The following is a 25124-nucleotide window of genomic DNA, read 5'->3' as shown; positions in this document are numbered from 1 at the left end:
TTTCTTAATGAACCAGGATTACAGACACCAAAATGAACCTGCCAATTTACAGTTACAGACAATGATTATGAGGAGGCACACATGTTTGGATTGAAACTCAGATAATCCAAGAAACATGAAAAAAAAAACCCACCCACTAACTTATTAGCACTGATAATATAGTTAACGTATTTTGTCACCCACACTCTCTCAAAGGAGTTATAGGTTTTGAAGAAGGAAAAGCTGTAAAATAAATGTAAATAAGATATTTTCAGATTAGACTTTTGTAATACATCAGGGATTTATATTGGGATTTGGGAACAATTTAATCTTGCCAGACTCCTTTTGGAAAACATAGTTGTTTACTGTATACTAATGTGTATTTTATAAAATGATAGTTTAACAATGGGTTCAAATTTCCTTGTAGCTAAGGAGATATTTTAGATATTAAAAACAAATGTATTAAAAAATGGTAGCTTTGTGAAAGGTCTAAGCCAAATAGTGACTCAACCAGAGTTAGGATATTACCTTGCAGCAACAATAATAGTAATACTAAGCAGCTATAAGGTTTAAAATATTGATGAATGGTATCCCATCATGCAAGTTTCTGCTTTTATTAACATCTATACATGAATAAATGAACTTTTGAACAAGAATAACACCACTGCTTATTGGGAAAATTGTTTTTATTTTAAAATGGCAAACAGAAATATATAATATATAGGAAACTCCTGTGCTTTACTTTTGGTATACACAATAATGTAATCCAGGTTGAAGCACAAGGTGGAAACTTGAGAAAAGAACAATTATTACAAGTAGACTCCCCCTGCCCCCTTCAAATATCATAAAAACTTTTAATGGCTGCCTGGTTAGGTACCTTTAGAAAGCTCCAAAGCATTGCAATATCTAGCTTTTTAAGTTTGAACAGGATGATTTTGAATCTCAGATTTATCAACAACTCTGCTCCCCATTCCACTTGCTCTAAGAACCGAGTATATAATTAAAAAGAAAATCCACATTCTAGATTTAAACCTCTACTCTCCAAAAAACAAACAAACAAACAAAAAAAAACCACAAAACAAACCCTGTCTAAAGAAACCAAATTGGGGAGATCAGAACAGAAATATTAACACTTGTCGCCTCGAAGCAGAACTGCTACCAACTGATCATTGTTACCCCAGGAAAATGGAGGTGAAGATATTATTACATTTATACCAACAGACCCATAATCAACAGGTTAAAAAAGCCTACATTGCAAAGAACCTCCTCAGTTATCAGCTGGAGGTCTGGGATAGTTTGCTTAGCTCTCTTCCGGTGGCCACAGCTCAGATTCACAAGTAGAAATTACATTTACACAGCTTAAGATTGCAAATAGCTCTAAAGATAGTTAAATAAGGCCTAACAACCCAGTAGTTTTAAACTATTAAAGGCAATTTAACAGTGATTTACTCTAGTTAAAAGTAACGGGTTTTAAGAAGAGAGGTGAGAAAATCTAAGAGAAGAAACAGGAGTGATTTGGTTTATAAGCTGAGCATATTTACTTTGCTCTAATTCAGCTGCAGAAGCATCAGAAATTTAGCATTGCACAAGTGCTGATTTAAAAAAAGGCAACAGAATTAGTTTCCCATGAATATTTTCATGTTTTGAAAACACAATTTATAACACTTTGAAAAATATATTCAATCTACATCAATTCTCAAATCCTCTCAATGGAAATTACCACTCTTCCATACAGTTCACCATTACTTCTAAAGCAGAAAAGACTGCAGACCAAAGGGCTTGACATTGTTGGGGTTATACATTTTAAGTTATCCAGAAGCTGGATAATATGATGTTTTGATTTTTCCTATTTTGTTTCTGCTAAAATAACATGGAAAGTATATGCATATATGATCATTGAAAAATATCACTTTAATTTGCCATTCCTAAAACTACAGGAACTAATAACTATACTTGTATACCAAACAAAGATGTTATCAATTTTAAAATGTTGCTGAAATCAGTTCATAATATAAAATCATTTTACTCATGAGGTGGTTATTTTAAGTTATTTTTTTTCTGAGGAGGCAGACAATTCTAAGTATTTTGGGTACATTTTATCATGTCCTCAAGTAAGGCAGTCATATTGTTGCATACACTTCACAAACAAATGAAGATTAAATTCAGATCCTCATCTATTAGAAACAGAATCCTCACTAGGTAATTAAATTCTTCAAGTAATTAAAAATGATAATGTTAAGATTTAATACTTGAATGTAAAAGTCAGCAAAATCTTAACTTATTTTACCTCTTATATTTCACAGTGTTGGCCAGATCTTAGCTGGATTAAAATAGTTAATAGTTGAAGCTGTAGGGCAAAACCCTACAGAGGAAGTGGACTGCTAAAAGTTGTATCACTGGGTTGAGAGGAGAAAATCTTTCACATCAGGTCTTTCCCTTTCTGTTGGGGCAGAAAACTAAGAGTCATTTTAGCCCACTTAGCCTTCCAGAAGGAAAGGCTCAAGAGTGCACAGGTACATTTTCCTGATGACGGTAAAAATTCTGTCCCTAAAAGGGTCTAACTCCGTGAAAGATCAGAATAGATCATACTAGTTAGGATTAACAACAAAAACAAACTTTATCCACATTAAGATTAAAAAAGCAAAACGTAAGTATGCTATCTAAATTACAATGCCACTCAATATACATTATATTTTAAAAAGTAAAGTCAATTCTAATGATAAAGTTGGAAATTCCATTGAAAAGGGGGCCTTCACACATATACTTAAAAGATTTGTTCCTCGTTATGTTTTGGTTTAAATGGTCTCTTGTGAAATTAGAGACTTGTGTAAAAAAATGTCATATTCAACTGGCAAAGATTTTCAGCGGTAATGTGCATTCAGAACTTCATAGATTTTTTATGCAAAGTGTTTCTTCTGGTCTGGAAATGAAAATAGATCGTTAGGGAGAGAACAATTTGCGCTCCCCAAACTACAGTACATCATGGCACTCATGCTCTGAATTTAAATTTGGCTTTTCTGGGTGTGAGGGGGGAACTTCTTTAAAAAAAGAAGCATAAGACGCCCTCAGTGAAAAACCTACTGAAAAGGGAAGTTTGAAGTCTAGAATAAAAGTTTGCTTCTGCTGGGAGAGAAAAAAAAAAAAACAACCAAAACGTGATTAAGGGGGGCCTGGCCGGGGTGGGGAGGGAGCGGCGGCTGCGCAGCAGCGGGTGGTAGGACCGCGCAGACGCCGCTCACCCCGCCGCCCCGCGCGGGCCGGGCCGGGGCAATTAGAGGCGCGCCGGCGCGCGGGGCGGGCGCTGTCAGCCTTAATCTGCGCGCTGACGGGCAGCGCGGAGCCGGGCTCGGCCCGCAGGAAGCACGACCAGTGAACCCATATTGCTTTGACAGTTGCACTCATCTAGAAATAATGCAAAACGCTATTTAGATGTATGTATCACGACCCTGTGCTCGGGGAAGAAAACAATCTAATGAGGGGCTGGGAGTCTGCTCGCTGGCGACGAGCGGCGAGGAGCCGGCGGAGGCCCGTCGAGCGTGGGTCCCGGCGGCCCGCCCCCTCGCGCTCGCGCCGCTCTTACAGCTCTTCGTGCTTGATGCGGTGGGAGCGCCGCGTCAGCGCCGGCTTAAGAGAACTGCTCTTGGCCTCAGCGGCTTCGGCAAAGAATTTGAAAATAGACGGGAAGCTCTTCCAGGAAGTGAGCTCGTGACGGTCGGTGCCTGCAAAAAACACAGACTCGGTTACCAGGGACCTCGTTCCGAGCCGGGGCGCAGGCTGCGGGTCCTCCGCCCGGAGCCCAGTCCGAACCCCGCGCCCCGCCCCGCAGCTCCAGCCCCCCGCGGCGCGACCACACCTTTACCTGCGGGTCCACTCGGCCCCGGGCTCGGACGGGAGCTGACGTCTGCCGAATCCGTTTCTCCCCAGGCGGCGCCCGGGGCGGCGATCCCGAGACCTGCGCCGCCTCCGGCCTCAGCCCCGCGGTGCCCCCGGCGCGGGGACGCGGCCCGGACTTCCCCGCGGGCCGCCCGAGGCGCGGCCAGGCGCCCCCGGCCGCAGCCCCTCAGGGCCAATCGAGGCGCGCGGCGGGCAGGGCCACTCCCTCTCCCGCCTCGAAACCACCCACTTCCCCGGGCTGTGCGCGCGCGGGGATTGGTTTCCCCCGTGCGTGAAATCCGGCTTCTGCACCCACCCCAGGGCACCCACGTTTCCCTGCTTTCCAGGAGAAAAAGCCAGATCGGATTTTTCTTGCCTCTCCAGGAAGCGTGCTGTTAGGCTTGCCCCAGCGAGGTCACTAGACCAAATTGTGTGGGATGCTTAATGAAGGACCAGATGCAAAAGACCCTTTGCCTAGAAGTGTCCTAGAAGGCTACTTTTTTTTTTTTAAAACAGATTTTAGGGGGCAGTTTTTGAAAAGCTAAGAAAAATAACGTTTCAAGGCAGTGACTACTAAAAGAGTATCTAGATCTTATATCTTTTCAGGAGAAATCCAACTTACAAAACACACGATTGCCAACTTATGGGGTTATTTTATTTTACTCCAGCTTCTCTCTGTGGCTTCAATTTAATAGTAATGTACAATATTCTTCAAGTCAAATCTACCTAGAGTGTAACAAGCAAACAATAACAGATGTAGACATAACAGGTGAGGTCATTAATCTGTTTTTGACTCCTTGTGATAGTTCCTATCATTTCACCAGTAGATTCACAACTGAACAATTTTTAAATAAAAAAAAAATAATAATAGTAAGACTCTCCCATAGAAATAATGAACGAGTAGCTTTAAGACAGTTGAAATCTCTTCCTAGATCACTCAATTATGCAGAGAGATACTGCCTGGAAGTCTCCAGATTCAGGGCCTCTGTCTGATACTTTAACATTGTTAATGATAATTCTTTAGTCTGTAATAGTAGGTCATTGCTATGGTTACTCTACAATGGTGCAACACTTTGCTTTCCCCTTCAGCTATTTGCTGAGACCTGGTAACCACATTTGTTGCCTAGCAACAGTTTTGTGACAGTATCACAATCTCAGAGTTACAACAATAAGGATGCTATGGCTGCGGTTGACCAGAGAGCAGAAAGCTACAATCTGTGCATGTGACTTAGCTGTGGGAGCTGGCCCTAGGAGAGAACCCCTCTCTCTATAGGTCCCCTCACAAGGATTCTCTCTATCCTCTTCTCCTTTGCAGATCCACCTTATAAGCCAGCATTTGAAACTAGGATCCAGTATTGAAGCCATATCCTTGAGAAATATTTCCCAACACTACTGTATTCAGACAAAAAAAAAAAAGTCATTTCTCTATGTGCTTACTCATTTTGGGCACATCCTGGCAAATCCTAAAGTGACTGACTGACTGGATTTTGACAAGTCTTAACATAATTCTTGGGGAAAGAAATTACACATATGCCTGTCTGCATCAATAGGTGTGTAAAATTTCAAGTTCTTTAAAGTATATGTAACATCCAGATATTTATAATTATAATTTTGAATTTGGAGGCATTTATATTTTCTGAACCCAACTGAGCAGTTCTACACATGGTCAGACATATCAACTTTAAATAATATTTTGTGGGTATATCTAGAAGGGGCCCCTGTTCCTGGAAAGGTTTATGAAATACCTGTCCCTATTTCTATAGTGCTTGCAACTCTAGTTTCATTTCAACAATAACTACTAATTGCACTTATAATGATAATAAAATATTTTAAAATCAATTGTATTTCTTCTTTTTGAAAGTCTATTCTCAGATGCATACTTCATGGCTATCCCCAAACACAGTAAGAAAAAAAAAAAAGGTGTTAATTGTCTCTTTTCCTTCTCATTTCCCATGCTTCCAGGCTCATTTGGCATTTCCTCCATAGTGATCACACTTACACTTACTAGTGTTACCAAGACTAGGATCAATTTGTAAGCTATCTCAGGGAGCTCTTCTCATAATTCCTTCCACCCCCTGAAAACCAATTCAATCTATGAATCTAGAGGGACCTGCGGAGTCAATGGTCTGAAGCAATTTTAACTCCTTTATTTATTTTTTTCTTTTCTAGTGACAATCTTTCTGAAGGATGAACAAATTTCCCTGGTGATAAAATCACTACAAAGGCTTTTTAGTTTTAGCTTATGATTACTCTCTGCTTGATTAGTCCTTGGCTGAAAAGACCAAAGTCCCTGAGATAACCAAGTATCTGCACTGGCTCTCGACATTGACTCTTGTAATTTAAGAGTATAAATAATGAGAATGTGTACTCTGTCAGAGGAAGGGAAATTGCTAAGAATAAAAGTAATAAGCAAGGTGGGTTAGAAACTGAATTACAGAGAATGGCATGGGGGAGGGAGAATTCTCCCTAAATGAAGGAATATTTTATAGAAATAATGGCTTTCTTTTTTAAAAATTTCAAAGTAGATTTTTAATAATTTTAAAATAGCATTCCTATGTTAGGTAAATGCATGTCCATCTGGAACTGCATATACACATTTCAAGAACATGTTTTAAGACCAGTTAAAAAATTCAGGACCAAAGTTCAATGAAAATATTTACAAATTTATATGAAGATCTACCCATGGCAATGCTTAGAGAATGGAAACTTTCAAGAGCAGTTTTCTAGTATTTAAAGCCTACAACACTTAAGAGGAAATTATCCCATTAGGACATAAACACTAGGCCATTAAATTATCTATTCATAAAAGTATAAAAAAGAGAAAAATTTAGGCCAATAAAAAAAGCAGCCATTTATTAATAAGCTGCAATGATGTGTAAGTAACATGGAAACTAGTCCATTTAGCAGTAACCATGCTATTTAAAGGAGACAGTCATAGTTTGATAATCAGGGCCTGGTGTTTCCTCTACCACAGCTTTACCCTGATCAAAAAGCTCCTCTTTTTAGGGATTGTGAATCTTTCCACTTTTCAAACCACCATTTTCTTTTCTTTTTTTAAAATATATTTTTATTGATTCCAGAGAAGACGGGAGAGGAATAGAGATATAGAAACATCAACAATGAGAGAGAATAATTGATCGGCTGCTTCCTGCACTCTTCACACTAGGGTTCAAGTGAGTCCGCAGCCCGATCATGTGCCCTGACTGGGAGTCAAACTGATCTCCTGGTTCATAGGTCAATGCTCAACCACTGAGCCATGCCGGTTGGGCAAAACACCATTTTCTTAATATAGAGAAGTTCCCACAATGTAGGGAATAAAGGGTTTTCTCATATTTAAATGCCTGCCATGTTCTCATGGAATGATTTTTTAATCCTTTGGATTGGGAGGCTTGTTCTTATTGGATAAGTCACCTTTGGGGTATATTTAGTCTCCCAATCCATAAAATCAAATCAGTATTAAAAGAAGATATACAGGACCTTAGTGCTTTATTATGAAAAAGTGCTTTGCTCAGTCTCAATCAGTGGTTCTCAATGGGCACAGTAGTGCCCTCTGGGGCATTTTGGAAATTTGCAGTGATGTTTTTGGTGGTCAAGATGACTGGAAGGAGCTATTAGCATTTACTGGGAGAAGGCCTGGAGTGGTGGACATCCTGCAGTTTGCAGGGCAGTACAGCACTATGAATTGTTCTGCACCCTACATAGATTTTAAATATTCCACCAGCTATATGTACATGTAGCTGAAAAACTTATTTATAATTAGATGGGCTTAGAATTTAGATCTGTTTAACAAACAATCTCAAAGTATTTTTGGCATGATTTTAACATACACAGAATTTTCCAGGAATCCAAATATCATGTAAACTGAAGGGATTTTGTACTTTATGTTGTTCAGAATATTACCAAGAGTCGTTTACCACATGAGAAAATATTATCACCCATGGCATCATTGTTCACTGCACCTGAGTTGCCAACAAACACACCTGCCTTTGTAGCTGTCAAATTCGTGGTGATGCTATACACTGGCCCAAGTATCTGACTACCATATTATGCCTTCTCATGTAGATTTTTCTGAGCACTTTAAATATTGATATGCACATTATTTTTATTTGTTTCTTTTCTTTTATTCTTCTTATATGTTAACTAGTACATTACAATAGTAGATGGGTTATGTTATTTTTAGATTTTATTTCAAGATAGTAAAAGCAATGCATAATGTTTGTTGTAATAGAAGGTATTTAGATGATCAAGGGTCAGCTTAAATAAAAATGAACAGTTAATTCTTTTTTAAAAAAATCACATTAGCAATTAATTTTCCTTATAATCTGAACCCTAGTCTATCTCTTTTTTCCCCTAGTCTATCTCTTTTATGCTTATACAGACAAGAACATGTCTTTTATTTCTCTTAATGTTTCTTCTAAAAATACTGTTTGTCAATGATGTTGTTCAGTGTGAAATAATCAAAAGGTAGGGAAGAGGGGACCTTCCAATTAAAATACTACACTGAATATTTACCCTTTATCTATCACTTGTTTTAAAACACGAACTGCAGCAATTTTCAAAACCGTAAAGATAGCACAAATGGTCGAAAGAATTAGGAACTTTAAGTATGAAGGATGAGACCATGAATCATATAAGAAAGATCAAATTGCTAAAATGTTTCATTTGTTTTCCCAAAAGACTATATATTTAAGAAAAAGTGTCTTATAATGGAACTGAGAAAGAGGGAGACTACATTTATGTAATAGCATTTAGAAATTAAAGAAAAATGGGTGGAAATAGCACTGAGAGTGGAATTCTCAAAGAACAAGCTAAGAGAGAAGAAAACATTGCTGTATCTTTTGTCTGGTCTATTCCCCTTACTTCTTGTGATGGCTTCAATTCAATGGTTTCTTACAAGTCTGCTTTGTCCACACTCCTCTTCACTTGGTCTTAGTACTTATATTGGAAGAAGTAGGTTATTTACTCTTCAATGAATCTTTTAATAAATTGAAGAATTCTCTGGGAAAGTAAATAATCATTCTTTAAATGATATTATTCACACAGACACACACACAAATAAGATTTGCTAGAGATGAGGCTTACTAGTACAATTGGATGGATGGTCTAAAAGTAAGTCCTCACCAAAGAGATAATTTGGAAGAATTCCTTGGTCAGCCATTTATTATTCTAATTATTGCTAGTCACCTTATTTTTACATGGTCCTAGACCAAAAGGTCATGGAATAATTTCTATAGTCTATCCATAATTTACACTTGAGGGTATGGCTTAGAATAGGGAATATAACTGTTTATAAAGTCATCTGTGAATGTGAAGTATCATTTTTATATCTTCGTTTCAGGGTGGAAAAGCTAGTACATGCCCTTACCCTCTCACTGACACTCCCTCTTCCCTATCCCCTCACATCGAAAGAATTAGTTTTTAAAGCAAAAGATAATGAATACATTTTATGTTTCCTATGATAAAAGGTGAGAGGAAAAAAACTAGAAAGATATGAAACATTAACAGGATAACTTGTCTATGATATTTTTAAAATGACAAGGCTTGATTTTAAAAATTGATCTTTAACAAGAAAAAGAAATATGGGCAATTAGGAAATAATGAAGACCCTGTCAATATAGCTATGTTGATAATAACAGGTAAGGGAATTCTTGAGAAAATCTAATATATAAAAATCAGGAGGTCTATAATATGCATTACTGGGTCCCAGCTGGATTAGCTAATGAATTTATGAGCTCACCAGCAGTTATTTTTAGAAAGTTATAAAGAATTAGAGAAATACCAGAGCACTGAAAAATAATGTGCCTTCTAAAAAGATATAAAATATAACTACTAAAATTCATCTTAAAATGAATTCTAGAGCTTCTAAGGAGAACATCATTACAAAATCCAAACTTCCCAATATTTGAACAGTGGAGGGTGCCTAAAGGAGGCTCTCCCAGTTAGAAGGCACTAGTGTGGACTCAGCCACACTGGGGGCAGGTAATAAATGGAGTGGGGTGAGGTGTCCACATGGCTCAGGAAACATGTTGCATTGCCTTGATAAATTACTTCTGTAAGATACAGGCAAGTCCCTTACCACTGCTAACCACTGTTGCAAGCCCTTTAAAGCTGAGACTGTGTTGAGACCCTAAAAGAAAGTCATCAAGCTTGACCAGAGATAAGAGGTAGGCTGAAACAAACATAAAATCAGTGGTAGAAACTTTTAGGTCATTTGCAGCTTCTGGAGCAGTCTGTCCTTTCCTTCAGCTTCTTATCAATCTCTCTCACACTGAATCTGGCAGACCCCTCTAATAAACCATCTCCTAACTAATAAAAAATGGACACATTTTTATTGCTTCAATGACCTATTAAACCCAGAAAGTTGGTGTAGAAGTGCTTTCTTTGGTTTTAATTCTTGTCTCACATAGTACTCTTACTGTTGCCACAAGCTTGGCCTCCATGGATATTGTTTCCCTTTAAAATTTGAGCTCTCTTTTCCCAGTTTCCCTTTGTCATTTTCAAAAGTAACTTTAACAAAGGATTGTAAGAGCACAGAGTACTAAATAAGGTAATGCAAAGAACCAAACAATAGTTATTTCATAAGTACAGGTTTCTGATTATTCCCAACACAATCAGTAAAGAGCTGAACTGGGCCTCATTCTAAAATACAACTGTCAGAAAGGACTGGCCCTAGCTGGTTTGGCTCAGTGGACAGAGTGTCGGCTCTCTGACTGAAGGGTCTTGGGTTCGATTCCAGTCAAGGGCATGTACCTTGGTTTCAGGCTCCATCCCCGGCCAGGGCGAGTGCGCGGGAGGCAACCAATGGTTGTGTCTCTCTTACATCACTGTTTCCCTCTTTCTGTCTCCTCTCCCTTGCCCTTTCACTCTCTCTAAAAATAAATGAAAAAAAAAAAATCTTCAGGTGAGGATTAACAACAACAACAAAAGGACTGTTTGTTTCTCGTAGGTGTGGCTTATGGCTGCTAGTTTGTGTGTGTGTGTGTGTGTGTGTGTGTGTGTGTGAGAGAGAGAGAGAGAGAGAGAGAGAGAGAGAGAGAGAGAGAGAGAGAATAAACTACAAAATATTTTCCTTATTTCTAAATAAAACAAAACCTTTACTAATTCAATCTAAATTTTTTGTTGTCCTCTCTCAATTGTGGATTCTACTCTTTATTTTGTGAGCAGATACTTTTTCCGGAGGTCCTGTGATTGGTTAATTTATACAGTCATACATGTATTTACTGTATGCCAGGTACTATTTCTGGAGCTGAGATACAGTGGTGAGCAAGCTATATAATGGGTCTGCTCTGTAGCACACGTTAGTAGGGATGACAGGCGGAGAGTCAGAAGCACTGTGAAGAAAACACAATAGGGGAATGTGAATAGATGAGGAGGAGGAGGATGAAGAGGAGGAGGATAAGGATGATGATGAGGAGGAACAAGGAGGTGGTTCTCAGGTCCTCAATTTAGATTGGATGGAGAAGACTTGTGACCTGAGACCTGAATGGCAAGAAGACAGATGTAACGTCTGGGGCGAGTGCTGCAGGCAGAAATCTGGAACAAAGCAGGGGCTCTGAGGCAGAGCTTGTGACAGTGGAGAAATGGAAAAGTTAGAGTGACTGGAGCATGGCAGGTGAAGTGGAAAGTGGTATTAGAGGATTCAGAGAGGTGAGCAGCCTCCAAGCCATGTGAGGGCTCACAGGCCATAGTGACAAGTTTCAATTATATTCCAAGTGCAATGGTCTGTTTGCAGAGTTTCAAGCATTTTAAAAAGTACACTGGTTGGCATGTGGTGAGTGGATTGTGGGGAGTTAGGATGATAGATTTAACCCTTCCTGACTGCATTTACAACTCCTCCCACCAATGTTCTCTGGGGCTCACTCTTCTACTACACACTTCAGAATATAAACCCACATACTGCTAGTTTACCTGAATGAATGAATGAGTGACACCGTAATAGTGATATTCAGTAAGAGGTGAGAGTTTAATCTATAATAATAAAAGTGTAATATGCTAATTAGACCGGACGACCTTCCGGACAAAAGCCGGGGCTGCGAGGGAAGCCCAGGTCCCGGGTGCCAGAGGGAAGCAGGTGCCAGCAGCCTGGGAAAGGAAGGGCTACTCTTGCACGAATTTCATGCATCAGGCCTCTAGTACAATAATATTTCAAAGTAGTGGGTAAAAAAATGGAGTTGAAGTAGAAACAGCGTTTTCCTCAACAATTCTGCTCTTGTTATACGAGCTGATATGTCTGGTTTCTCAGCCCTTAGAAGGACTGTAGTGGGAAGGTATTGGGACAGGGACTAAATGTAGCATTCCATTTCTGCATGCAGTCCAAGCTAACTGGTGGGCTTATTTTCCAGGAAGGCTTTCCCACTGTTTTCATTTCTCTGAATGGACACAACATTCTCTTTACTTGAGCTCAAAGCCTCTCAGTCATCTTTGCTTTTTCCCCCTCCCTTGTTAGCTGCCTCCTGATGCAGTCAGTTACCAAATCCTGACAAGTACACCTCAGCAAAGTTTTTCAGTCTCTTTCTTCCTTTTCACGCCCCACTGTTATCACTCTAGATTTAATGACCTATCATTTAGAATCCAGAAACATCCTCCTAATTTCAGTGCCTTCAGTCTCTCCTTCTCTAACTCATACATTATCTACCAGATGAAAATTTTAAAGTATAATTTGTCTTATATCTCTTCTTTGCTCAAAAATATCCAATGGCTCTCTTAATTTCTCAAATTAAGTAGAAATTAATTAGGTTTAAAGTTCTCCATTCTCTGGTTCCAGTCTTCTTTTCTGGGTTCATCCTTCCACTCTTCTTCTATAAGTATCCCCTATTCTCCCAGGCTCAGCTCAATTGACATTGCATAAACCTTTTCAAAATCTGAGAAACTGGGCATCTGTGATTCTGGTGATTCTGAAGTCCAGCCAGACAAGAGATAACCACTGTAAAGGTTTTGAAGACAAGGATCAAACTTGATTCATGTTCAACACAGATTGATAAAATATACCTTACGTTGAAGTGTATGCTGGCTTTCAGAGTTAAGCAATAAATTCCTCTAAAATTGTTATGTAATGGCAGTTGGATACTCTATAATTAAAGCTGAAGGAAGTAGAGTGTTTTTCTTGTCTCTCCATTGAACTGATGAGGGGATCCACAGTCCATTAGCAACTAGTTGATAAGCACTGACAAATACTGAAAGTGTCTTCTAGATCTCTTTAGCTGCTAAAATGTAAATATGGTTTGGAATCAAAAGAGATTAGGAAAGTGTCAAAACTGAGAATTCACAGGGAGTCAAACTTTAACTGTTTAAGAGCTCGCAAGATGGAGTTGACCTGGTCCAAATTTAGATGTAGACAGAAACATAATCAAATATAAAATAAAAAGATGTGGAAAGGACCATAGATAAAATTTCTTATGACAGTTTCATTTCACAGGTAAAATCTAAAATTTAGAGAGGTTGTGATAGGCCAAAGTTACACAGGTATTTTGCTGTAATATAGTCAATATTTATAAATCGGTTAAGCACTGAAAATGAAAATAATTTTCAGAAGATGAACATCTAATTGCTTTAAGCTCCATTTCAGTATTTATTTCCTCTAATAAATCACCTTTACTTCACACCAATTACTCCCTTCCTTTATGTTTCAGTATTTTGTATATGGTATATATTAGATTACCATATACTTGCTTTGCTTAGCTAGTCATTTCATGTATTACAAATACCTTGCTTTATCTCTAAATCCTTTGGAGGTAATCCCTTAAAACTTTTTATTTCAAAAATCATGATTAATACATGTTTGTTGTATAAACAACTGTCTGGGACAGAATTCATGAGAAAACTGATGCTTATTAAATGTTATTAAACATATAACAAAACATAAAATCACAGAAAATTTCTATGGCTTTTACACTATTTTTATGATGATTTCCATTTTGAAATTAAGGAAATGGAGATGCATACAGAAGATCATGAAAGTAAAAACTTGTGAGTTTACAAAGCAAAGTGCTGTTGGTATTCTGAAGACAATATTTTGTATTGCTTTCTCTCAGATTTTCAAAATCACAGCTCTTTACTTTGTAGCCAACAGGAAGAAGGAAGTGGAGAAAGGAGGAGGTTGTAAATTAGCCATTACAGATTATCCCAGTCACTTAATGATTTGAAATTGTACTAAAGCTTATAGGACTATTTTGGAACAACTAATATATTTACAATACTGGGTCTTCCAATCAATGAACATGCTATATCCTGCCATTTATTTAAATAACTAATGGCCCAGTGCACGAAATTCGTGCATGGGGCGGGGGCGGGGGGGGGGGGGAGAGGTGTCCCTCAGCCTGGCCTGCACCCTCTCCAATCTGGGATCCCTTGGGGGATGTCCTACTGCCGGTTTAGGCCCAATCCCTCTCACAATCTGGGACTGCTGGCTCCTAACCACTCACCTGCCTGCCTGCCTGATGGCCCCTAACCACTCTGTCTGCCGGCCTGATCGCCCCCAACTGCCCCCTCCCCGTCGGCCTGCTCACCCCCAACTGCCCCCGCCCCTTGCTGGCCTGCTCACCCCAACTGCCCTCCCCTGCCAGCCTAATGGTCTCCAACTTCCCTCCCTGCCAGCCTGCTCACCTCCAACTGCCCCCCCATCAGCCTGGTCGTCCCCAACTGCCCCCCCACTCCGCTGGCCTGCTCATCCCCAACTGCCCTCCCCTGCAGGCCTGATCGCCCCTAACTGCCTCTGCCTTGGTCCCGCCACCATGGCTTTGTCCAGAAGGTTGTCCGGAAGGTCTCCCAGTCTAATAGCATATTACCCTTTTATTAGTATAGATTTTTGATGTCTCTTAATAAAGTTTTATCATATTTTTCTAAATTGATACTTTGTACTTCATTTTTTAGTTGCATTAATTCATAATTACATTTTAGCTGCATTAATTCATAATTACATTTTTATTCTGAGATAATTATAGATTATATTCAGTTGTAAGAAATAACACAGATTGATCTTCTGTGTTATAATTTCCCTCAATGGTAGTAACACCTTATAAAAACCTTAGTAAAGCCCTGGCTGGTGTCGCTCAGTGGGTTGGAGTGTCATCCTGTGCACCAAAAGATTGCAGGTTTGATTCCTGGTCATGACACATACCCAGGTTTTGGGCTTGATCCCTGGTAGGGGGAGTGCAGGAGGCAACCAATAGATGTTTCACTCTCACATCAATGTTTCTCTCTCTCCCTCTCCCTTCCTCTTTCTATAAAAGTCAATTCCCTTCCAAACCCCTCCTTAACCCTCACAACCACTAACCAGTTTTTTTGAAATATATTTTTATTGATTTAAGAGAGAAAGGGAGAGGGAGAGAGAGATAGAAACATCAATGATGAGAGAGAATCACAGGCTGCCCCTTGGATGCCACCTATTGGGGATCGAGCCCACAACCTGGGCATGTGCCCTTGACTGGAATCGAACCTGGGACCCTTGAGTCCACAGGCTGATGTTCTATCCACTGAGCCAAACCAGCCAGGGCTAATCTGTTCTTTATTTCCATAATTTTGTCATTTCAAGAATCCTACACAATAAAGAGCTAATATGCTAATTAGACCGAACAGCATAACGACTGTCCGGACATCCTTCCGGATGACCATCTGGACGACCTTCCGGAAGAAGCTGGGGCTGCGAGGGCTGAGCCCCTTGCATGAATTTTTTGCATCAGGCCTCTAGTATCATATAAATGCAACCATATAGTAACCTTTGAGATTGGCTTTCAAAAAAATTTAGCTTAATTCACTGGAGGTTTTCCTAGGTTGTTGTGTGTATCAAGAGGTTTGTTTCTTTTTATTGCTGAGTAGTATTCTGTGGTATGGATTTACCACAATTTATTTAACTATTCCCCTGTTGAAGGGCATCTGGGTTGTTTCCAGTTTTTTGGTTATTATAAATAAAGCTGCTATAAGCATTCATGTACAATTTTTTGTGTAAAATAATTTTCATTTTTCTGGGATAAATGCCCAAGAATGCAACTGCTGAGCTGTGTATTAATTGCATGTTTAGTTTTCCAAGAAACTGCCACATTGTTTCGAGTCATTAAACCACTTTACATTCCTTCCGGTAATGTGTAAGTGATCCAGTTTCTTTGTATATTTGCCAGTAATGTATTAAAATTGGGTAGACTGATTCCTCCCACTATAATCTTCTTCAAAATTGTTTAAGGTATTCTAGTTCCTTTGCCTTTCCAAATAAATTTGAGAACAATCTTGTCTAGATCTACTGATCTTGCCCCAAAAGGTATCAGCTTGAGCTCTGGAGGATTCAGAGACTAAAGTTAGTCATGCAGGTGGTCAACCATTTTATTTCTTCTAGTCATATATTTAAGAAAACTTTAAATTATACACATAATAGCCTCAAATGTATTCATACCATTAACTAATGAGGTGAGTAAAATATCACATAAAGCGAATTACAAATAACAAAAAACTGGCATAAAATTACATTTTCAATGATGCACTTGAAGAAAACCTAGCTTTCAGGTAATATCATCTACCTGCTAACCACTGGTCATGAAGGCTCCCTGTCACCTGATGATGAACACTGGCAGCTTCTGGAGTGTCAGTTATGCTCCTAGAACTGTGGTTTCTTTTCATCCTGGTTATGGTAATGTCGAAATAAACTACTTTTGTTATCTTCAACCTCCGAGTCTAGAGCTTTCTCACGCTCTCTGGTACTCTTAGAATTTCATTCCCAGATCTCTCCCCCAAAGCATTTCCTCTCTGAATGTACTTTATAATGCAATTGCTTTCTATATGGCAAGGAAGTTAAAGGATTATGGACTTATTTACACATATCATTAATACATATAGAATAACATCTTCAAGATAAAAATGAACTGATTTTAAATTAATACATATGTTCACAAATATGTCATGTAAACGTGAATTCTTACTATTTATTAATTTAGAAAATGATAATATATTAGATAGGACTGATTACTTTAATACCAGATAATGTTTCAGAGTATCAGGACAGAGAAAACTCATGAGCACTTAAATTAACAAAAAGTTCCAGTAAGGACTGACTTATGATAAAAATTGGACTGAACCAGATATGGCTAAATAATTAGTAGAAAGTAAAAAAATTATTTATAATTAATTATTCTTACTATATCCATATTGAACTTCACTCTAAAAAAGACAGTTCAAATCTTTAATTGAGCTTTCCATATGGGCTTTTCTATAACTGTCCAGAAAACTCACAGGCTGAAATCTTTCATTATTGTAAAAAAATTAAATGTTCTTCCCTGGAATTAAATTTATTTCTGGGTTTGTAAATGTCTGAAATCCTGAGGTTTGAGATATTGTAATGGATGTAAAGTATATTTTATATCCATTACAATATCTCAAACCCCAGGATGCAAATGTATTACAAAATTTGGCAAGTACATATTATTCACACTTTTTTGGCTTTATATACTGGCTCTAAGCAACATTTTAAATTTAATTACAGGGCCATAAAGGCCCTTTCCCCCCAAGTGTTTTAAAATCAGGATCGACAACCAAGATTACTCTACCCAGCAAAGCTATCATTCAGAATTGAAGGTCAGATAAAGAACTTCACAGATAAGAAAAAGCTAAAGGAGTTCATCATGCCAAACCAGTATTATATGAAATGCTGAAAGGTATTCTTTAAGAAGAGGAAGAGGAAGAAAAAGGTAAAGATAAAAATTATGAACAACAAATACATATCTATCAACAAGTGAATCTAAAAATCAAGTGAATAAAAAATCTGATGAACAGAATAAACTGGTGAATATAATAGAATCAGGGCATAGAAAGAGAGTGGACTGACAATTCTCGGGGGGAAAGGGGTGTGGGGGTGCGGGAAGAGACTGGACAAAAATCGTACACCTATGGATGAGGACAGTGGGGGGGGGGGTAAGGGCAGAGGGTGGGGTTGGAACCGGGTGAAGGGGAGCTATGGGGGGAAAAAAGAGGAACAATTGTAATAATCTGAACAATAAACATTTATTAAAATCAGGATCAGAATTATTATTTGGGTCTTGTTAAAGTAACAATGGATGGGAATTATTTCCCAAAGAATCATATATATATATATATATATATATATATATATATATATATATATATATATGTAATTTGGTTATCACTATAGGTGAATGGTACCTATTGGGTGGAGGGTAAAAAAAAGGGTGCACAGTAAAAAAAGATGTCAATTACTGAAAATAAGATGTCTTTTAGTTGATCAGATTTCAATGATTTTGAGCCTACAATTTATATCTATCAGTAGAAACATGGATTGTGAAAAATTTTCCTAAGAGAAGTTGTAAATTTAGGAAAACCTATAGTATCAAGACAAAAGTACTTTATAATATAATATAGAATGCTATAATCTATTTACTAAAAAAAATATTTAAAAATTGTGAAAAAGGGGGTAAAAAATTATACACTTTTACAACCATTTAATAGTGGAAAATTTTAATATGTAAGAAAAGAGTAGTAGAGTGACTTTTTGTTTGTTTAGTAGCTATTTATTCAAATCCTTTATGAAAGAAGCATTTGAGATGACTTACATATTCAGTATAGAAGAAAAGGAAGAGGGGTAAAGAGTAAAAGGAGTAGAGAAATAGGATAAAGGCAGGGATAAGGTAAGAATGACACATAAGGATTAATAATACAAAAAGACCTGTACAACTGCCACATGAAGCCTAAATTTTGGCTGAGCTTCCTATTGACAAATACAAAGAAATTAATATAATTGACTCGAGGCCCAGTGCATGACATTTGTGCACTGCGGGGGTGGGGAGGGGGGTGTATCCCTCAGCCCGGCCTGTGCCCTCTCGCAGTCCGGGACTCCTTGGGGGATGTCCGCCTGCCGCTTGCCAGCCGTGAGCCCGACTTCACCAGGGGCCAGCTCCTGTGTTGAGTGTCTGCCCCCTGGTGGTCAGCGCGCGTCATAGCAACCGGTTGTTCCACCCTTCGGTCAATTTGCATATTACGCTCTTTTTATATAGGATTATGAGTCACTACATCGAGGTGATAAATGCAAACCAGTTGTGGAGAACAGATGCTTTTTTTGCTTATATCCTTCGTATGAACTCATGACATAACACTACAGAGAAAGTTGGGAGAAATAACTCAAAGGACACAAAGATAATGTGTTTCAGGTGACCTGATAGTCTTTGATAGTCTGGCTTCCTCGAGAGATAAAATTAAGCACATCTAAAGAAATGATGGATTGTTTCTCCTTTAGACAATTGTATTTTTTAATTTATTTTTTATTTTTTTTTATAATATATGTTTATTGATTTCAGATAGGAAAGGAGAGGGAGAGAGAGATAGAAACATCCATGATGAGAGAGAATCATGGATCGGCTGCCTCTTGCACGCCCCCTACTGGGGATCGAGCCCACAACTGGGCATGTGCCCTTGACCGGAATCGAACCCGGAACCCTCCGGTCCACAGGCTGATGCTCTATCCCCTGAGCCAAACCGGTTAGGGCGACAATTATATTTTTTAAGATAACTATTATTTTTATTTTTGCCCAATGAGAATTGAGCAATAGAAAGTCTGAGCTTATATTCCATGGCAAAAACTTGGGTGACAGATTATTTTTGACATTTTGGGGTCATTAATATGCTTTAATATCCATTCAGATTATGAAGGCTAACAAAATATGTGCCCAAATAGATGGCCCTTCTATTTAAAAAAGGTGTGTGTAGTAGGGTGTGTGTGTGGGGGGGGGGGGAGGGAGGGGGGGCGGGGAGGGGAGATGCCTAAAGGAAGGGCAAAGATAAAAAAAAAAATAGTGTTGACTTTACTCCAATACGTGCATAAATAGATTATAGAGGTCCCAAACTGAATGGCACATCTGTAAAACTTTCAGCCTACATATGATACTCTAGCCACAAATCATCATCCATCAATAGCCCATAGCATAAGGAGAATTTGTAAAATTCAATTTTAAGCAAGTTGATTTAAGTTGTAATATGTATTCCTAGTAATTATCATCATCATTAAGAAATGAGAGTTAAAATCGAGTATTTACTATGTTCCTGGCACAGCATTAAGCACTTTAATACACTAATAAATGTAAACCTGAGAATGATATTACCAAGGTGGTATTACTTTCACTTTGCTGATGACTAAACTGGAGTCTGGTGAGGTTATGGAGCTTTCTAACAATCATGGTGCTAGTAAGTATGAACTTAATCCATGAATGTGGGACTTTGGTCCAACCTTTATTCCTATTGCCCTATAGTAGTGCTCGACACATAGAGGCTCCTGACAAATATTTGTTGAAGTCACTGAGTCCAAATGCCAGCCTCTTAAACTCTATAGTACAGGGCTTCGAGAATATAAGCCTATTGATGGTTTCAGTTTAAAGCAGATGATTGCTTCTTTTTTTTCTTAAAGTAATGAGACATACTGCATCAACTTGTGTTGGTACAGTAAGTGGAAAAATGATAGCTATCTTCGGTGTACCTATGTGGACTTCTAGAAGACATTTTGGTGCAACTAAGATTTTTTTCGTTTTCATATTCTTTTCCTGAGCTGGTTAGCTTAACTGTATCAAAGATTGGGTTTAAATAATAAATGATTCACTTAATTTTATAAGGATAAATATATATTATTTGTGATTTCATATACATATGGTGCATATATATATATGTATATCTCACAACTATAGACTGAATCATTTAAAGGTTTCTGGAAAGTTCACAATTACTTCCTGTTTACCAAAGAGGAGTAAAATTGGAACATATGAATGGCCCAATAAAAGAATAGCCCCAACTGGAGAGTTTTATTCTTAGTGATGGGTCAACATTATACCAAAGATAAAAAAGCATACAAATATTAATGCATTTTTTCCATTTAATTTCTGTAGGCATTCATTTCTTCACTTCATTCACTCATTAATTTCATCTTTTAAAAGCCAGATGAAAACTTGTTGTAAGATACAGTTTTCTGATAATGCTTTTAAAGGTGGACACTAAACACGTAAGTTGGTGTAGCAGCCATGTCACCAAATAAAAATGATGACCCATGACACAGTGATATGATAAGGAAGCAGTTAATGCAATACAGAGTGTTACTATTAATGGCATAGGTCAGCACGATACTGCTAAGATATATCTGTATTCTGTTTTTCTATCTGTATCATTATCTTTTTTTTTTTTGCTAAAACATCACCGTGAGTGTATCTTGAGTAAAGAAGATGAGCATTTGCTCTTAGCTGACTACTGATAGCTATCTTTCATAAACCATGAATGCAAACCTATTGGAGAAAAGAGCCTCAAGGTCAATGCTCCTAACCTGAGCTAGTCAATCAATAGGTCATTTCCTAAACATGAAGTTTCTGTGTAACCATTCCAGACAAGTATTTTTCAAAAAAAGAACAATTTTTCTCAACACAGCACTTTAAGCTTCCAGTAGTTTTAACAAGGAAAGCAACATTTTCATGTTTATATAACTCACATCTCTTCTTGACATGAAAGAATAGCCAAAAGGATAAGGGCAGCATCGGCCTCAGTGAAATATACTGACCTATATAAAAATCTTGTTTCTTATCTTTTAAAAATTTATTTATTTTTTTGGTATTGATTTCAGAGAGAGGAAGGGAGAAAGAGATAGAAGCATCCATGATGAGAGAGAATCATTGATCGGCTGCGTCCTGCATGGCCCACACCGGGGATTGCAGAGAACAGCCTAAAATTATTGCTGAAAGGTTACAAAATCACCCTCTTTGCTTACAAGATGGCTGCATATTAATCATGTGTCCTTGGTGACTCTTCCAAGTAAGGAGCTTACCAGATCAAAAGGGCACTCAATAGTCACAGGTAACACAGCCAGCTCTGTTCCTTATGAACTTGTCAATGATAAAGACAGTGTAAGAGTACTTTATTACCAAAGAATTGGCAAAGCTTCCAGAGAATATTAAAAATTATAGTCCCAAAAGGACAGTTCAGTAAAAATTCACCAACCCTTTTTATTATGAAGACTACTAATATGAGTCATTACATCCCAAGGCAGCAGAACTAATGAGCACATAATAATAATTTAAATTCTATGACATTTAAACAAAATATATGACAATGAAGTAACAAAAACAGGCAATGAGCCTAATGTTTTCTAAGAGTAAAAGGAGATAATGTAGTATTTTTTATTTGAGTTGGTTCAAAAAGTACTTGACCTCTATGGTGAAGCCTGTGGTCCTTTCTATGTCCATGCACAGGCACTATTATACCACATAGTGATGGAGAATGATGTGGAGGCATTTGTTATGGCTTCTGTACCTCCTCAGCCTGAAACACCCTCCCTTCTTGTGTCTATACTTCTTTCTTAACAGATCACAGAAGTGTACTTTCTACCTTAGAATGCCTAGCTGTGAGAACATCACATAAAATGCATTTTCCTCTCTTTGATATCATTGTATTTCTATTGCATTGTCCCAGTTCCTTTTAGCATGCTCATGCTTCCCCACATTTATTACTTATCTTGACCGCCTACTGAACTGTTAATGCCTGTCTGTTCATTGAATTACTTGAACATACTCTTGGCATAAGAACCCTCCATTAAAAAAAAAAAATCAAACCCTCCCTTGATAATGGCAAAACTTTTCTCACCACTTTCCTGTTTAGAAACTTTCCTTCTTAAAACGATTGAGTAGTTTTCTGACTGAATCTGAGATCCATTTTTCTGTTCTTAGGCCGGCAGCCTTCTGTTGCTAAAAGACACTGTTACTTCCTTTCTCACTGGCATGTTAGCCATGGCTTCAGATTCACATTCCTGTCATCACTCAACTTCTCTTTGTGTCTGCCTCCTCTTGAAAACATCTGTTTGTAGCTATGGTGCAGTGGAGAGCACACCGGACTTGCAGATACAGCCCGTGTGTGAGATGTCCAGTTCTAACACTTTCTAGCTTTAAGATTCTGTGCAAATCATCTGGCTGAGTCTCAGTTTCTTTATGTATAAAATGGAGATAATAATAGCACCTATTTCACCATTTTGAGGAGCCTATGAGATGATACATGTGAAAGTACTTTATGCATTCTAAAGTACCATCCACATGTAAATATTAGTGGCCAGTTTCAGATATATGGGATTTGTGTGTTCTTCACTCTCTGGATACATCCCCTCCAAGAGCTTGTTTTTTTAGTTAACATTATCATTTGCATATATATGTATATATAGGGAAACTGGATTGAACCAATTTATAGGACAGCTTTATATAAAGTTACATCAGTAATAGAAAATGGAATGCTTTGCCATATATCCACCCATTTTCCTCACTTTTCTCACTATGTTGAGTGACTATCATTCTAAGTATTTGAGTCTTTAAACCTGGTATCACCTTCATATATTTTATTTAATGCATATAGTGGACACTTGCGGATTTTTTTCTGCTGCCCAGTATCTTCAATGATTTAGAGAATATTACAGAATGTAAGTGGTGGTGGAGAAGTTTCACCATTTACAACCACTTATTAATGCAGAGGGAGAAGACAAAAAATGTTGTTGGACTGATGTATTTTCATCACTTCTGGAGAAAATAACTCAGTCAGTGATGTTATATTATAGGTCTGCGGGACAAAGAGAGCATGATGATTTCAAGTAGTTCAATGAAGGGCAAGCAGTAGCAATAGCAGGAGTAGGTAGCCTCAAAGTGTGAAAAAATGAGCTAAAGGAGTATTACCACTCCCTCACGTCCTGCCCGTCACTCTCCAACCCATTACACTGTTAAATGTTTGTTGTAACACTTATACTTACTAGCATTTAAAATAATGTTTATTTACTAGCTTTTTTTTGTGGGAGGGCTTATATGTTTACTATCCATCTGCTCTAACTACAGTGTAAGCTCCTTCCAGGCAGGAACTTTGCTATGTCTGTTTTGCCGGAAACCATCCCAGTGCCTGGAACAGTGCCTAGAACAGTGCCAGGCACAGAGCAGGCATGCAGTCAACATTTGTGGACTGACTGACTGGTTAAGTCTTCTGAAGTAATGGGAGCTCAGTAAATGTGAACTGAATTAGAAATGAAATACAAACACTTTTTGAGGTAAGTACTTAACTTCAAATGTTATGTTTTCCAGAGGGAAAAAATATTATTATAAAAAATGAAAAACATTCTTTAAATGCTTTAAAAAAATATATAGGTGCTAAGTCCTAAATAGTAAAAGTGACAAGATATTGTACATTTTGCTTCTAAACTTTTGATAAGCCTGTTATTCTCAGTAACCCAATCTTTTGGATAAAATGATCATTCAAAATATGAATCATTAAAAATTTGGTATTTATTGCAAGTTAAAAGCTTCTGGAAATACAAGAAACATAATTTTAACCAGGTATTTGGTTAAAAACTGAGTTCAATGGCTTTTGTGTTACTCGGACTCTAACTAAAAAGAGCTGTTTCTATTCCATAGAAATAATCGGAAAGATTCATGTGCTATTCACATTTATTTTGGAAAAGTATAGTAAAAAGAAATAAAATACTATTTATTATTTAGAATTCAAATATATTTTCACATTTAAGTAGAGTTGTTATTTTTTGTGAAGGTGTTTTTTGTGTGTTTTTTTTTGTCCAAACAGGATAAAGTTGTGTTATTCTCAAAAGTATTTTGACTCAAAACTGTTGTGTTCTAGGGTGAACTAGCTTCCTAAAAGCCTCATCATACTGATGAATAGGCCCACTGCCCAATGATTAACATAGACGTTTCACGGGGACTGAAAATAATACAGGACTAGTTCACCCCAAACACATGGGAGTTGCCTAAATGGATCAATTTTAGACATGTGGTGAGTTCATAGCAATGAAGTCTGTTAAATTTATGTCTATCCTATTTTCTTAGCAGTAAAAATTATGAGAAAGGGAGAGGGTTTTGATAAAATAGGAGAAAAGGTGATTTTTGAGAACTGAAAATAATTTTATGGAACTAAGTATTCTAGAAACTATTTTCTTCTCTCTCTCTCTCTCTCTCTCTCTCTCTCTCTCTCTCTCTCAGTTTACTGGGGTGACATTGGTTAATAAGATCATATAGGTTTCAGGTGTACATTTCTATGAAACATGACCTGTATATTGCATTGTGCTGACCACCCAATAAAATAATTTTCCGTCACCAAATATTTAGCCTCCTTTACTACTCATGGATGGGCCCTTGCCCTGGTCAACACCATACTGTTGTTGGTGTCTATGAGTTTCAGATCCCACATGTGAGTGAAATCATATAGTTCTTAGCTTTTTCTGACTGACTTACTTTGCTTAGCATAATATTATCAAGGTCCATCCACATTATTGC

At 37.8% G+C, this 25124-nt stretch overlaps 1 protein-coding gene across 4 annotated transcripts in view; it reads right to left on the bottom strand.

Annotated features, from left to right (window-relative positions):
* Positions 1 to 647: 647 nt before the first annotated feature.
* Positions 648 to 25124, bottom strand: part of ARB2A (ARB2 cotranscriptional regulator A) — a 372775-nt gene continuing 348298 nt past the window's right edge. For all 4 annotated transcript variants that reach the window (XM_079790343.1, XM_079790345.1, XM_079790347.1 and 1 more), the window contains one exon: positions 648 to 3698. In XM_079790343.1, the coding sequence (XP_079646469.1) occupies positions 3556 to 3698 (143 nt within the window). In that variant the 3' untranslated portion in view covers positions 648 to 3555. The remainder of the gene's footprint in view (positions 3699 to 25124) is intronic.

The sequence above is a fragment of the Cnephaeus nilssonii genome, assembly GCF_951640355.1.
Source record: "Cnephaeus nilssonii genome assembly, chromosome: 2".
NCBI classification, from domain to species: domain Eukaryota; kingdom Metazoa; phylum Chordata; class Mammalia; order Chiroptera; family Vespertilionidae; genus Cnephaeus; species Cnephaeus nilssonii.
Note: the sequence above shows the minus strand (reverse complement) of the source record. Positions and strands in the feature narration are given on the sequence as shown.